Source organism: Phascolarctos cinereus, unplaced genomic scaffold (assembly GCF_003287225.1).
Source record: "Phascolarctos cinereus isolate Bilbo 61053 unplaced genomic scaffold, phaCin_HiC Scaffold_8;HRSCAF=390, whole genome shotgun sequence".
NCBI lineage: Eukaryota > Metazoa > Chordata > Mammalia > Diprotodontia > Phascolarctidae > Phascolarctos > Phascolarctos cinereus.
This window is the reverse complement of record NW_027556291.1, coordinates 28,816,800-28,832,998: the sequence shown is the minus strand read 5'-3', so window position 1 is coordinate 28,832,998 and position 16,199 is coordinate 28,816,800. Positions and strand designations below refer to the sequence as shown.

Below are 16,199 nucleotides of genomic sequence, written 5' to 3'. Positions count from 1 at the left end.
GCCTCTGTAATGCTGAGAAGGGTTCAGTTAACTATATTAGTTATCGCATAATGTGGCTGTTATTGTGTACAAAGGCCTCTTGGTTCTGCTCACTTCACTCAGCATCAGACCACATAAGTCTTTCCAGGTTTTTCTGAAGTCAGCCTGTTCATCATTTCTTACAGCACAATAGTATTCCATTACATTCATATACCACAACTTGCTCAGCCATTCCCCAGTGGATGGGCATCCTCTCAATTTCCACTTCTTTGCCACCACAAAAAGAGCTGCTATGTATATTTTTGTACATATGGGTCCTTTTCCCATTTGTTTGATCTCTTTGGGATATAGCCCTAGAAGTGCTATTGCTGGATCAAAGGGTATGCACATTTTTGTAGCCCTTTGGGCATAGTTCCAAATTGATCATTTCACAACTCCACCAGCTATGTATTAATGTTCCAATTTTCCCACATCTTCTCCAGCATTTATCATTTTCCTGTTTTGTCATGTTGGCCAATCTGATAGGTGTGATGTGGTACCTCAGAGTTGTTTTGATTTGCATTTCTCTAATCAATAACGATTTAGAGCATTTTTTCATATGACTATGGATGGCTTTATTTCTTCATCTGAGAACCGTCTGTTCATATCCTTTGACCATTTATCAATTGGGGAATGGCTTGTGTTCTTATAAATTTGTTTTAATTCTCTATATATTTTATTGTTTTGGGTTTTTTTTTTTTTAGGCAATTGGGGTTAAGTGACTTGCTCAGGGTCACACAGCTAGTTAAGTGTCAAGTGTTTGGTCTGAGGCCGGATTTGAACTCAGGTCCTCCTGACTTCAGGGCTGGTGCTCTATCCACTGTGTACCTAACTGCCCCTTCTCTATATATTTTAGACATGATAGCCTGGTTATTCTTAAATGCACTTGAATGGTATTGCTCACACCTCACAAAGGTAGACTTAAAAAAAGTGGGGACTTAGTTTCTCGAATTTAAGTTGGTGCTTTGAGATCCCCACTTACATAATTTGCCAGGAAACAAGGATATGCTGAGTAGCCTGTGGTTTGCAAACTATCACTCTCCCTACTCCCACCACCTTTTTTTTTTTAAACTAATGAGAGCCAAGCCCTTCTCTAGTCCTGTATTGCTTCACCTGTCACCATATTTCTTCAAAGATCACTGACAGTGTTCAGTAATCATATCCAGGTGTCCTTTCAATACTGTGGGATGAATATCCTCTGGGCCTGCTTTTCTGAGCTCGTCTCAAGAAGCATGGGGCTCTCTTGCTGTCTCTCTCCCTATCTTAGCCATCAGCTTCATAGCAACCTTTTCTTCCTGTCCTTTCTGGTCCAAAGACCATTGTCAGAGAAACCGGAAGAAAAATGAAACAGTTGGTTCATCTGTCTGTCTTACTTTATTCTTGTCCCATGTATCCTGAGCAGTGATCCCATCACTTTGGGGCCTTCTGTTTTCTCTCAAATAACTCTTCCCACTTCTGTTATCTTTAATTGTCTTTGCCAACCATCACCTGTCCACTCATTATTCCATTGTTTAATGTAGGGTGCTGCAGAGAGAGATGTGGAGCGCGTAAAACCTTACTGAAATTCAACTTTCTGCAGAAAAAGTGAATGAGTTAACAATTCCAAATGTTCATTTGAATTTGTGAATCATTAATACGTTTCTTTTTATATATTTAATGTGTTTTAATATTAAAATTGTTATTACAATAGTTCCCGAACAGCTAATTGAAATGTATTCTTTTTTTTTTCTCTTCAATTGGGGTTGAGAAGGAGAGAGAATCTATCTAGTACAATCATCAAGATTAGCTACTCCAGTAAAGTTAGCTCCAGGGCGAACCGGAGCCTTGATGTTCTCTCATGAATCATTCTGGTTTCCCCCCATCCCAGACAATAGTTATAAGTATAATAATAGTAAATAACGAATGAGCACCTACTATGTTCAAGGCACTATTCCTGACCCCAGGCCTGGCAGTTAATCAGCCTGCTGACTAGCCACAGGGCATGCGCACAATAGTTCTAGGTAGTTGCCCAACCAGTGAGGCCTAGAACATCAGTCTAGTGGGCTTACTGACATGGTGAATAGAACACTGGGTCTGGAGTCAGGAAGGCCTGAGTTCAAATGTGAGCTTAGATACTTACTAGCTATGTGACCCTGGGCAAGTCAATGAAATGCTGTTTGCCTCAGTTTCCTTGTCTGTAAAATGGGGATAATAATAGTACCTACCTCTCAGGGTTGCTGTGAGGATCAAATGAGATAATATTTATAAAGATGTTTAGCACAGTGCCTGGCACACAGTATGTCCTTCATAAATGCTTGTTATTTGAATTAGCTTAATTCAGCACTGAGCCTTTGACATCTTTAAGTGTTGAGAATTTTGTCTGTCTGACTAGATGTGACTGGATATATCTTATATAGATTGTTTGACTGCTTTGGCCCTTTGGTGCAACCTAAGATAGGATGCTGTAGGAGCCTCAGGAGAACTCCCAGGGATTTGCTCAGCAAGTGTCCAGAGCCGATCCTGCTCAGTCTGAGGCCTGGCTTGTTAGGCTTATGTCCTGGCAGTACTGAAACAGAGGGATTAAGAGTGGAGACTTCTTTGATTATACACCTTATCTCAATTACATTTTGATTATACATCTCATCACAATTGACCAAGTTAGCCATGTCTGAGTGATTAAATCTGAAATAAAGAAATCCAGTTGTTAATTATGAAATGATCTCATCTTCCATTCCCGTAGCCCGTTTTTTTTCCTCTCTATATTTGGTCTTGACTTATGAAGGGAAAACGTTCCAGAAAATTGAAAGACCAAAACAAAAAGGCATAAAAATAAAAACAAAATGAAAAACCCAAATGAGTCACTTTAAAAGGTGATTTTGAGCCTTCCCATACTTTTTCAGTATGTTAAAAGATGTATGATTTTTGTGAATGTGGGCACTCCACCCATTGATACAGCAGGGCTTTGATCTACAGGGTGTGAGAGTTTCCAAAGCACATCACCCACACCAGCCTTATGAGGTAGGCAGTGCAGGTAAATTGGCTTTATAAAGAGTTACCCCGACCCCAACCTTCTGGCATGAAGCTTCTTGTTGAACTTAGCCATGCTTGTTGCTAATGACAGAGGCCATCCCCAGGCCTGAACGTGATACCCAGGATCAGCCCTACAAACACAAAGAGGTATCAGACAGGGGGGCTTGTGGGGAGGATTCCTCTACTGCATTTTAATAATAACCACATTGTGGGAGCCAAGGCTTTTTAAGCTTTCTCATTGTTCGATTTAAAATTATACTGCTCTAATTAAATGTTAGTTTGCACCTAGCAGTGCTGAGCACTTAGGAATATCTGATAGTATTGACCCACAACCTCTTTTATGTTTTTAATGCCTTTTCTATGAGTAGTTTCTCTCTGATTGTTTTCTCTCAGAAGAGATGAGCACATGGAGGGCGGCTGGAGTGAGTTTAGTTTTGGGAATCCTTTTTTTCCAATGGGAGAAAAAATGGTTCAAGGAGTTATCAGTCTTTGAGTGTTTACTATGGGCAAGAGCTAAGGTGCTTCAAAATAGAAGATATGGCTCTTTCTTACCTGTGAATTACTTATAATCTAGTTAAGTCTAGTCACCCCAAAATTCCCTAAAGCATACTGTCAGAAGAAGGGCTAACATCCCTAAATCAAGGACTTAGGGGGTCCATGAACCTGAGTTTGTTTGCTTTTAAAAATTGATATCTGTATTCAGTGTAATCTGGGTTTTTTTTGTGTGTTCTTACATATTTTTATTTTATGCATTTAAAATATTATTCTGGGCAGAGGCCCATAGGCTTCACCAAACTTGTCCATGACAAACAAAAAGGTTAAGGACCCCTGCCCAAAATGATAGATTTGTGATTTTAGAGACACACAAATATTTTGATCACCAAAGTGATTGCCTCTGCCACTTACCACCTGTGTGATCTTAGAGTAGTGACTTAACCCTCAGGGTCTCAGTTTCCTCATCTGTAAACTAAGGGATTTGGCCTAAAATACCTCTAAGGTCCCTGCCAGCTGAGTTGATCATGCTGTGATTAGAAACTTATGCCATAAATCTGACAGTTTTGTATGGAAAATATTATTCATAAGCATGGATCAATCAATAAACATTTATTAAATGCCTGCTGTGTGCCAGGCATGGTGCTAAGCAATGAGGATACAAAAAGGAGCTAAAGACAGTCCCTGCCATCAAGGAGCTTACAATCTTATGGGGGAGACAACGTACAAACAGATATATACAAACAAGCCATATACAGGATCAATAGGAAATAATTAACAGAGGGAAGGCATTGGAATTAAGAGGGCTTGAGGAAGGCTTTGTGTAGGAGGTGGGATTTTAGCTGGGCACTTAAAGGAAGCCAGGTGGTGCAGGGGATAGAGCACTGGTCCTGGAGTCAGGAAGACTCATCTTTGAACCTGAGTTCAAATCTGGCCTCAGATGGTTACTAGCCGTGTGACCCTGGGCAAGTGACTTAACCCTGTTTGCCTCAATTTCCTCATCTGTAAAATGAGCCAGAGAAGGACATGGCAAACCACTCCAGTATCTATGCCAAGAAAACCCCAAATAGGGTCACAAAGAGTCAGACATGACTGAAATGACTAAATAAAACAAAGGAAGCCAGGGAGATCAGTAGTTGAAGAGGAGGAGAGAGAGCAATCCAGGCATGGGGGGGACAGCCGGAGAGACTGCCCAGAACTGAGAGATGGAGGGTCTTGTTTGTAAAACAACCAGGCCAAATGAGCACATGCAGAAAGAATTTTTCTTAACACTTAACCCCTGTTTGTCTCAGTTTCCTCATCTGTAAAATGGGGATAATAACACCTACCTCCCAGGTTTGTTTTGAGGATTAACTGAGATATTTGTTAAGAGCTTAGCACAGTGGCTGGCATATGGCAGATGCTAAATAAATGTGTGCTACTACTGCTGCTGCTGCTGCTGCTGCTGCTGCTGCTACTACTACTACTACTACTACTACTACTACTACTACTACTACTACTACTACTACTACTACTACTACTATTATCATATGCCAGCATCTTTAAAGAGCAATGTTTTTGTCTGTGTATTGTCCATTCAGTGACTTGACAGGTATTTATTAACAACATACAATGTGCAAATCACTCTCCCAGATATAGCTACTGCTACTACCATTTACATAACTCTGTTTTCTTTTCTTAATAGGTACAAGAAGGAGGAGTACAAACCATGCCACTGACTAACACAAGAGAAAGTGAGGAGCAGGCTGGGTTGGACGCTGTCCTGGAAGCAGGCCAGTCCACATCCAAAGAGGCCAAGCCACCAGGTAGACTTTGCAGGGACAGCAGGCCATCTCTGGCTCGCTGGTTTTCTTGCTGTCACTCTCTCTCTGTCTTTCTTGTGTCTCTGTCTGACTGTCTGTCACCCTCTGTGTCCCTCTGGTGCCTCTGTCTCTCTGTCTCTTTTGTGTCTCTGCCTCTATGTCTCTATCACTCCTCCTCTCTCTCTATCTCTTGTGTCATGCTCTCTCTCTTTCTCTCTGTGTTTCTGTCTCTCTGTTTCTCTCTCTTGTTTTCTCTGTCTCTGTTTCGGTCTCTCTTTCCCTCCCTCCCTCTCTCTCCCTCTCTATCTGTGTCTCTATCTGTGTGTGTGTCTCTCTCTTTCTGTCTCTGTCTGTCTCTCTGTCTCCCCTTATATCTCATTCTGTCTGTCTCTGTCTTTCTGTCTGTCTGTCTTTATCTCTGTCTGTCTGTCCTGGTTAATTAAATGTAAACGCTGCATCTCCCAGGGTAAGGGGCCCGGGCACCTCAGGCACTCCCAGCCAAGCTGAACATAATGAGGACGATAGCTTGCAAATAAAAAGGCAGATTTTAAGAAACAGAAGGCAGATTGTCCATGGGAAATTCCTTCCAGAGCTTTCCGTGTGAAGTACAAAAAGAATCAGCTGTCCAGGTTAGAGAAAGTTGGTTGAGAAATCAGCTCTTTATTGTTCAGCCTTCTTGGTGGAGAGCCTTGTGATGGCCAGTGGCCGTCTCCAGTTACTCTGGGAAGGAAAGGTCAGGGAGCTTTGCAGGCAGGCAGCTCAGTAGTGCTTTGCACCTCTGGGTGCCCATTCCCAGATCATGGTCTGCATTGCCTTCTCCCCATGAATTAAGTGGGGAGAAAAGATTGCCTTTTTAATATAAATTTTGTTGTGGTTCTGTTTTTAATTTTTCTGCAGAATAATTTCAAACTCTTGTTCTCAGTGTGCCATTTTCCAGTTTGTCAGGCATTAAGTTGGAAGGAAGCATGGTAGGCAGGCAGCTTTGGGCTTCAGCTGGGGAGCTTGGTCTGCTAGGACACTGATTCCAAACAGGTCTGCTCTGCCCACGGCTGAGACGTGGCCCAATGGCTTCTACTACCCCACCCACCTTGGTGTCCCAGTCCTTAGCAGCGAGCCTTGTGTTCTCATCCAGTTTGCTGAAAAAGGTCAGTCTAGTGGTTCCTATCCCCCCAGTGGGCAGCCAGCCCAGAGCCTCCTTCCGGGAGTGTTTCTTTACTTATGTTGGCAGCACTGGGATTTTCCAGGTCCAGCAGATGGCTTCCCATCATCCCAAGGGTGAGAGCATTGTCAGCTAATAGAGATCAGCACTGGAGAAGTGGAGGGTACCCTGGTAGCCTGGAGGGGGAAGAGAAAGGGTGTACATTTCCTTCCTCAGTGATTCCCCAATTGGAGGTCGAGGGCGGGAGGGACAGGAGTTGGAGCACCGCCTTCCTGTCTGGGATCAATTACTTTGCATGAGAGACCTCAGCACTTAATGAGCCCTGCAGGAGAGAGGAGGTGAGCTGCCTGCTACCTCACCTGCAATGTTGGGTGCTACATTTCTCCTCCTTTTTTTCTGGATTCATAATCATGGTAGCGTCTTTGCCATAGTGCAGTGGGATCAGGAGAACTGAGTTCTAATCCTCATCCTGCCGCTCACTTCCTCATCTTGGTTGTCTCTGTGTGTAAAATGGTGGAGGGGGGATGTCAGACTCCATGACTTTCCAGATCTGCTACATTATTTTAGATTAATCCCGTGTCTTCTTTACCTGCCTAACAGAGCTTTGCTTAGGAAGATCAAGATCTGTACCTAGCATCGTCACTCGTTAGTGTTCTGTAAGCTATTTTTTTTCCTATTTAGTGACATGTATTGAGTAGCACCTACTGTGTACGAACAAGACCCTGTGGTAGGTAGTCTCTTCATTCATTCACAAAACACTTATTAAGCACCTGCTGTGTGCCAGACACGGTGCTAAGCGTTGGGGATACAAAAAGAGGCAAAAGCCAGTCCCTGCCCTCAAGGAGCTTCCAATCTAGGATGATGAATCGGGTCTCATCCTAACCCCCGAGGAGCTTACATGTTTGTATGGAGGGCTTAGACATGCGTGCAAGCTTTGTCTCTGCACACAGGAATTCTCTTAGTTGTCCTTAACATTTATTTTGACTTTTAGGCTTTGATGGATATTAGTAGGGTCTAAGTGAAAGTAGGTTAGAAGCTGAGTAGAAAAAGAACCTTTGTTTCTTAAGTCTCAGGTTCCTTCAGATACCTGGAAAAGCATTAATAAACCTTGAGCTCACTTATTTTTTATTAATTTTTTTCAATTAACAGGCATTTCTTTTCTTTTCTTTTTTTTCCTTAGAAGGCAATTGGGGTTAAGTGACTTGCCCAGGGTCACAAAGCTAGTAAGTGCCTGAGGCCAGATTTGAACTCAGGTCCTCCTGACTCCAAGCCCAATGCTCTAGCAACTATACCACCTAGCTGCCCCCCCCCTTTTTGTAGGCAATTGGAGCCATTTATTTTCTCCCTCCTGCTGCCACCTCCCTTCCCTCCCCTCCACTGGGGAAAAAACAAAAAAAAAACTAAACCCGTGTAACAGATATGCATAGTCAAGCAAAACAAATCCCCACATTGGCTGTGTCCAAAAATGCATGTCTTATTAGGTACTCTGGGTCCAGCACAGTTAGGTCAGGAAGCAGGTCACCTGTTTGCTCACTGGTCCTCTGGAATTATGGTTGTGGCTGCATTGAGCACTGTCCTTAAATCTTTCACAATTGTTTGTTTTTATGATGTCAATATTATATAAATTGCTGTCCTGTTTCTGTTCACTTTACTTTGCATCAGTTCCCAGGTTTCTCTGAAACCATTCCTTTCATTATTTCTTACAGTATAATAGTATTCCATTACATTCATATGTAGTAATTGTTTAGCCGTTCCCCAGTTGATGGGCACCCTCTTAGTTTCCAGTTTTTTGCTACCACAAAAAGAGCTGCTATAAATATTTGTGTATGTCTAGATCCTTTTCATATTTCTTTGATCTCATTGGGGTAAGGACTCAATAGTGGTCTTGCTGGTAAGTGACTTTGGGGGCATAGTTCCCAATTGCTTTCCAGAATGGCAGGAGCAGTTCCCAGCTCCACCAACAATGCATCCCTATACCTGTTTTCCTTCAATCCCTCCATCATTTTTTCTTTTCCTTTTTTTGGTCATCTTTGCCCATCTGGTAGGTCTGGGGTAGAACTCAGATATGCTTTAATTTACAGTTCTCTAACAATTTGTGATTTGGAGTGTTTTTTTCATGATTCTTGATGGCTTGGATTTCATTCTTTGAAAGTTAACTATCCTTTGACCATTTATCAATTAGGGAATGGCTCTTATACTTAAAAGTTTGAATCCATTCCTTCTTTATCTTGGACCTTTGTCAGAGAAACTAGCTTCCAACTCACCCCTCCCCTTCAGTTAACTGGTTCCATTCCCATCTTTAAGGCGTTGCTCACCTTCTTTCTTGTGGAGGGTCAATCGCTTGGAACAAACTGGTCATTTCCCAACTCCCTCTGCTTACTTAACTTCTGTAGAAGAGAGTAGGAATTAAACTCATTTAAGAGACCAGGCTGACAATGAGTTTATTTCTTAAGTTAAGAGAAGTTGTGTACCTGCACTGCAAATGGCCTTTTAAAAGCCTTGCAAATACATACATTTGTAATGGATTATTATAGATATTGAGTGAGGCTTTCACAATAAAAGCACCTAAGATTAGTTGCCCATCCACACACCACATTAGTGGTTTAATGGAGTTTGATGTCATCACACTCGGAAAAGCACTTAGAATTCCTTGCAGGAAAAAATGCTTGGTAAGTAAAAGGTACAATTAGTCATATCACTTAACTCTTAGTCACTACCAAGAAAATAAAAACTGAAGAACTCAATAAAATATTGCTCTGTTTTGATTTCAGAACCTGGTTGCTTAAAGGAAGTGATGGATGAAGAAGAGAAGGACAGGTTAAAGAGGTATGAAAAGCACAATTCTAAAATAAGCTTCATTAGCCTTTTCATTCATGAGATTACTGCTTGGGCCTGGAGGCCTATTTAGCCAGTCCAAAGAGCTCAGACAGATTCAAGTTCATGGATCAACAAGTAAATACTGCTTAGATGTAGGGTTGTGTGTGTGTGTGTGTGTGTGTGTGTATGTGTGTGTGTGTGTGTGTGTTTCCAGTTCAGCCTTCTTTCTAAATTCCTTTAGTGTTGGCTTTGATACAACCCTCTTTTTAATCATTTCTAGGGTATAGTGATGGCTAGATAGAGTGTGTTGTGATATGATCTTTAGGTGGCTGCTAAGACAACATGATGGAACAGAGGCCATGAAATGGCTTCCAGGAAATTTGGAATGTCAGCTATGGTATGTCAGAGAATGAATGGATAAGATGGATGGCAGTTGCTCAAATGTTAACCTTCCCCCCCACCCCAGAGTGAGTCACCACCTTATTCCTGTCCCTTTGCTTTCCCAGCCAGTGCCTTCCCTCTGAATCCCTAGCACCACATTTACTGGTGACGCCTTTGTATTTTCTTTAACCAGGGCATCCCGGAACAAGTCAGAAAAGAAAAGGAGAGATCAGTTCAATGTTCTCATTCAAGAGCTTTGCAGCATGCTTCAGGGGCAAGGCCAGCCCATCAAGATGGATAAGGCTACCATATTACAGAAGACCATTGACTTTTTACACAAGCAGAAAGGTACCTTTGGGGGGGGCCTGGTGCCAGGCCTGTGGTTTTCCATTTCCAATATGAAAATACATTCTAGACAGTCTAGTTGTGCTGGTCATTCTCCCAGGAGTATACTCCGGGGGTGGGAAGCAGTCAGGCTTGGGAGGCCTCTAATGGTCTTGTCCAGCTCTTAGAATCTAGTATTCTCCATGGGAGCAGCGTGTTTGTGACAGGTGCTTAAATGTCGTTGTAATCAATGCAAAAGAAGAAAAATAAAGTGGAAATAATTAGAAGCATAACTGGGCAAAATCTCATCTCTGCTGCTGCTACAACCTTCCAATTGTATTTATCTAAGAGGTAGTAATGGAATAATTAGGTTAGACTACAAGCGGTTTGGGGATTTTAATCCTTTGTTAAAAGGGCAGCATGGGAGAACTATTAACTTAGTGGCACATTTAGAGGTAAGCAGAATTGAACACTGAAAAGGTCACAGAATCTTTTTCCAGTGAGACATTTAACAAGTGTTGTTGGGGGGAATACATTATTCTTTGCTTCTAAAGACAAGGAAATGCAGTGAATTGGAAAGTTGGGCGAAAGAAAATTGAGCTAGGTCTGGAGGCCTGGGTTCTAGTCCTGCCCCTGCTGCTAACTCATCCTGTGACCCTGGGCAAGTCACTTCACTCCTGTGAGCCTGTGTTTCCTCTGCTATAAGATGAAAAGGTTGAACTAGATGGTTCCTATAGAGCCTTCTAGCTTTTACCATTCCATGATATTATGAAATTGGCAATGCATGCATGAGAGACTTTTCCTGGGTGAGAAGTCCAGGGCCATGAAAACCTACAACTTGTTCCCAATTTTCCCATTTATCTAGACAACTTTTATAGCCAGATAGTAGCTATTGGGCTGCCGTTTTGATTGGGTATTTTCTGAGCCAAGGGAGTGTGGAAGTAGCCACATAAGGAATATATATTGAGGTTCACTGATGGCAACATTGGAGCTATCCCTCAGGATCAGTGAAGCTTGAGAAGGGTAGCCTGCAGTTTTTCAAGTTCATACATGGATACACACTAGTGGGTCAAGCAGAGACAAAGAGGTCAGCCCCACATTTGACCACCTAACTACAGGATTTGGGGATGAGGAAGTGGTCAGTATACATTCTAGCCATTAAACATTATACGATTCTGGCAGAGTTGGCCTGTGCTTACTTCAGAAAGTGCCCTTTTTAGGCCAGATGTACCCACTTAGTACACTGTGGCTTTAAGCACTGATTCTTTGCTATAATGTAGTAAAGCCCCAAGCTTGGTGGTTTGACTCCTGGCTCTGCTCCTTAAACTTCTTGGGCCTTGGTTTCTTTATCTGTAAAATGAGGAGGTTGGACCAAATGATCTTTATCTATGATCCCCTCTTTTCCTTAAAGTAGAGCTATAGGCAGAGGGGCTGTTTTGTTTTGTTTTTTGGTGAGGTAATTGGGGTTAAGTGACTTGCCTAGGGTCACACAGGTAGTAAGTGTCATGTGACTGGATTTGAACTCAGGTCCTCCTGATTCCAAGGCCGGAGCTTATCCACAGTGCCACCTAGCTGCCCCCAAAGGGGGCTGTTTTTTAATATGTCCAGAGTGTTTAAATGCAATGCCACTTTGGTTTTGGTTCAATTTGCTAAGCTGCTATAAGGAATTTTTTTGTTGTTGTTTTTAATCTGGCCCTAGGATTTCATGAGGGAGGTATACTCCCAGTGAGGAAACTCCCTCTCCTATTACACATTGGCACCTCTCTGCAATGTAAGAATTTTATTAGAGAGGCACCAAAAGGTTAAGTGACCTGCCCGGGATCACAAAGACAGTATATGGCAGAGGCAGGACTTGAACCCAAATCCTCCTGTCTCTGAGGCTGGCTCACTATTCCATGCTGCTATAAGCCAGGAAAATTTTGCATCTGAGATGGTCTTTTTTCAAGGCAGTTGCTAATTGTTACTAAGGGACATCTGGCTCCCAGCCTATTAAGTAAGTAACCTACCAATATCTTATGTAGGCTAAGGCCACATGCCACACAGATGGGAGGGGTCCACGGTGACTTTCTTGGATGCCATACTTACTCTGGTACTTCCAGAATCCATGATTTGGTTGGTGTGCAGACACCTTCTACTCTCTTCTGGAGCTGCTATATCCCAAAGAGGTGGTTTAGTTGGTGGGCAAACTCTTGGTATGAACCAAGCCAAGCTTGGTGTGAACCCAACTTCAGAGAGGCATATTGGGGGGGGGGAACCTTTGTCTTCAGTAAGAGTGACAATAGACTAAAATGCTTCCTTTGGTCAAAGATAAACACAGGGTCGATTCAAGTGCCAAGCAATTAGCCACCAGTAAAACCTCAGCATGATTTCAGAGGAGCCTCTGCTCCAGAATGGATTGTAACTTTGGAAAAAGGGGAGATATTCCCTACAGTCATTTCAATCTCTTCTCCTTCCTTGCTTCTTTCTCCTTTTAAGAAAAGGAAACCCAGGCACAAGCTGCTGGTGCCAGAGGGGCCTGGAAACCATCAATTCTTAGCAATGAGGAATTTACACAGTTGATGTTTGAGGTAAGAAACCTTCTAAAATGTGTATGCATTGTACATGGAAGATATACAATAGACCTTGTCACTGGGATAGGAACGGGAAGTTTCGGCCAAATTGTGAGGAGTTTAGTGATTACCTAGGGGATTCAATCAGTGTACAGAGCCAGCCTTGATCACGTAAGCTCGCAAATCCTCCTCGGGCTCCAAAGTGGAGTTTTGCATCAGGCCAGCTGTGTAGAGGAGAGTGTCACAGAGTGTACTCCTAACCTTGTTCAGCCATCAGATCAGAGATACCAGAGCTAGAAGAGACCTCAGAGGCCAGCCAGTGCAATCTCCTCATTTTACAGGTGAGGAAAGTGAGGCCTATGGAGATTAAGTGACTTGCCCAAGGTCATACAGCTAGTAAGTATCAAAGGCAGGATCTGAATCCATGCCCTTTGACTCAAGAGCCAGTGTTCTTTCCACTATGCTTCACTGCCATAAGTATCAGAGTTCTGGGCTATGGGTCAGTAGTTGTAAGTTGTAAGTAACCAAACTAAGATGATATGGCTACAGACTAAGACAGTATGGCTCCACTACTGCAAGAACGGTTTGGAATGATGTAGCTATAAGGTCCATGTGTGATACCAGCCTCATTTGTCTACTCTAACCCAAGAAGCAGGCCTTGCCTCTACCACATGTGCTAAATCCAGCCCAGTTCAGCTAGCATTTATGAAGCACCTAGGATGAGTGTGGCATTCAGTGGCTTTTCCACTTGGACTAATTTATGGACATTTGGGTGGCCTGTAAATGCCCTGCTTTGGTTATAGGCCTTTATTTCTGTGGATCCAGGACTGTGCTCAAGCCAGCTTGAGCTGGCTTGGGAGAGCTAACTGAAAATTTCACTGTGAGCATTTGTAAATATTCCAAATTAGGAGTTGTTGATTCTGTTGTCCTCTTGCCTCGATTTAAGAAAGTAATGGAGAAAATGTTAATTGCGCTCCCCTGCCCAGAGAGCTGGTTGTTAAAACACCCCTCGGTGTATTCTCCCAACAACTCAAATGGCCCTTTCCATTTTGGTGCGCTTCTGTTTACTGTGGAAGTGAAGCGGCACATGGTGGTAGTGAGGAGCTTGCGACCTATGGGTCTGCACCCAGTGGGACGGATCTGTTGGCCACTGAGGACACTTTCAGTTGAAATTCTATGATTCTGTGAGTGATTCTTTTTATATCACCACCCAAGAGTTATATTGGGAGAGCAACAGAAGGGATGCCATCAGAGAGCTAGATGGCTGGGTGTGGGGTAAGAAAGCACGGGGGATACCTGATGCTTCACTGGTGGTCACAGGCTGGTGAGAGGTCTAGATGAGGGCTCTCCAGCATGTTGGATGAACCCCTTTTGGAGGATTCCTGGGAGGGCCTGGGCAGGAAGAAGACAGAAGAGCTCAGGTCAATTTACTGCCCCAGCTCGTACCTTTCAAGATCTCTTGGGAACATTCAGTGTTCCCCTCCTCAGAACTGCTTCTAGCTGGAGGATGGAGTTGGGGTGGAATCTGGGCCTGGGGTGAAGGGGCGGAGGTCTCATGCCTCAGCAGTGACCCGTTTGAATCTGTTCTGAGGGAACTTTGGCCTCATGTCACGTTCCCGATTGCACCATCTGCTTGAGGCAGAGCAGAGCCTGTAATGAGGGACGGCTGTTGCGACTGGGGGATGCAAGGAGAGGCTGCCAGCTGCCTGGTTCCTTGATGATCCTTGTTGACTCCATTCCCCAGCAACATAAGCATTGGCTCTAGGGGTTTCAATTTTTGCCTACATTGCTGGGAAGGGAAAAAATGCATAGATAGGGAAGATGGGAATAGCACAGTCGGAAGATTGCCATAAGGCTGTGAACGGAGGGAGGGACAGTGACCCTCCCCATGACTGCACATGCTCCGTGAGGACCTTTATTCGTTTGTCTGTGTGTTCCTTTGTGGAGGTGAACCTGGCATTTCCCCAGGGTAGGGAATTTCCAGTGTGGAAACTCTCTCCACTGATGCTAATTAGCAACTTACCTTGTTGCCTTTGGAAGGAAGGAAAGAACGAACATAGATTTATTAAGCACTCCCTATGCGCTGGGACTGTGCTAAGTGCTTTTACATATTTTAGCTCTTTCGATCCTCACAATGACCCCATGAGGTAGGTGCTGTTATGATGCCAATTTTACAGATGGGGAAAACTAAGGCAGAAGTTAAATGACTTGTCCAGGGTCACACAGCTAGCAAGTGTCTGAGGCTGGATTTGAACTAATGTCTTCCTGAATCTAGGACTAGGGCTATATCCACTGCACCACCCAGCTGCTTTTAGTACCTAACTGGTAGTGAAAGGTTAGACAACCTTCTGTCCAGTATTGCCTCACTACCTCTCAGGGACCTTCCTAGTTAAGAGAATCACCTTTGACTAGTAGCGGTTAGGAATTTTTGCCTTAAAGATTTTTAATAATTCTAAATAAAAATATCCTCAGAAATCCAGAAATCCTTCCAGCAGTTTTTTTTTTTAAAGGAGGTTAAGGTAAAACTGAAATTAAACACAAGGGTAAAGTTGTTCAGTTTGCACTGCAGAGTTGATGGTGCAAAGTATGTTATTTGGGAGTAGTTGGGCGCGGTGACACAAGATTTATTACAAATCTCTTGCTTAACGTGAAGTTTAGTACGTGCTAGGAGATAAGGAATATAACTTAGCTTCCTGCTGCTGTATAATTGGTACTTAAAACTGGGCGAGTAAGGAAGCCCTGGGTTCAAGTCCAGTCCCTGCCCTCCTGGCTGTGGACTCCAAGGCAGCTCTCTTAAGCTCTTGGGGCCCTAGGCAGCTCTCTAAGACTTGGAAGTTGAGGAATGGGCACTGCTTTGCCTCCAAAGGAATGTCCTCAATGGTAGTTCCCCGCCTACACCAATGACATCAGAGGCCTAGCTTAAGAACATTCTAATGCTTTATATCTTCAGGTGCTACCTCTGTGGCATCTGGTGTTCTTATACTCCTCTCCTCTAACAGACTGGCTTCAACCTGGGGAGGGAGGGGGCAGATTCCTGAAAATGATCTGGGTGGTTCATGTTTGTTCCCACCCAACGTTTAGACCCTTGGCAAGATTTGGCTTCTTTTTAGTTCCCTGGACAGTTGGTTTTCTTGCAAATACTCCAGGCTAACGAGGCCTGGAGCATAGGACAGGTCTTATTAAAATGGCACAAAGACAGCATAGCAGAGCCCATAGACATTCAGGACACTTTCTCTTCTGGTGGGCTCCCTGCCCCCTAGGTATCCATATAGTCACTCCACCTATTATAGGCCAAGGCCCAGGTTTGGGCCTTGTGGCTCTGCTTTCTGTTGCTGCTTCGTCCCGTCTCCACCTCCAGTCCTCCAGTTCCCTGCCATACCCATATGTCTTCTCACTTCAGCGCTCCGTCATTGCACCCACCTCTCTACAGCATTGCCCTGGCCTCTCACTCCTGCCAAAGCTTGGAGGTGTCTAGCACTTACCATGCTGCTGCAACTGACTCCAAGAGCTACTGTGCTCACCCCTCAGGAGGGAGCTAGAGATTTTAGTGGGATAGCCAGTCAACCTGCCACTGAGCTAATCCCCTTAACTCCAGCTCTTGGATTCTAGTCAGGCCTGAAGCTTTGCCTGGCTTACACGTAAATGGGG

At 43.7% G+C, this 16,199-nt stretch overlaps 1 protein-coding gene across 2 annotated transcripts in view; it reads left to right on the top strand.

Moving 5' to 3' along the window:
* PASD1 (PAS domain containing repressor 1) overlaps positions 1-16,199 on the top strand; it is a 101,718-nt gene that overhangs the window by 19,973 nt on the left and 65,546 nt on the right. For both annotated transcript variants that reach the window (XM_078147804.1, XM_020975087.2), the window contains exons 2-5: positions 5,204-5,324; positions 9,252-9,306; positions 9,872-10,026; positions 12,478-12,569. In XM_078147804.1, the coding sequence (XP_078003930.1) occupies positions 5,228-5,324; positions 9,252-9,306; positions 9,872-10,026; positions 12,478-12,569 (399 nt within the window). In that variant the 5' untranslated portion in view covers positions 5,204-5,227. The remainder of the gene's footprint in view (positions 1-5,203; positions 5,325-9,251; positions 9,307-9,871; positions 10,027-12,477; positions 12,570-16,199) is intronic.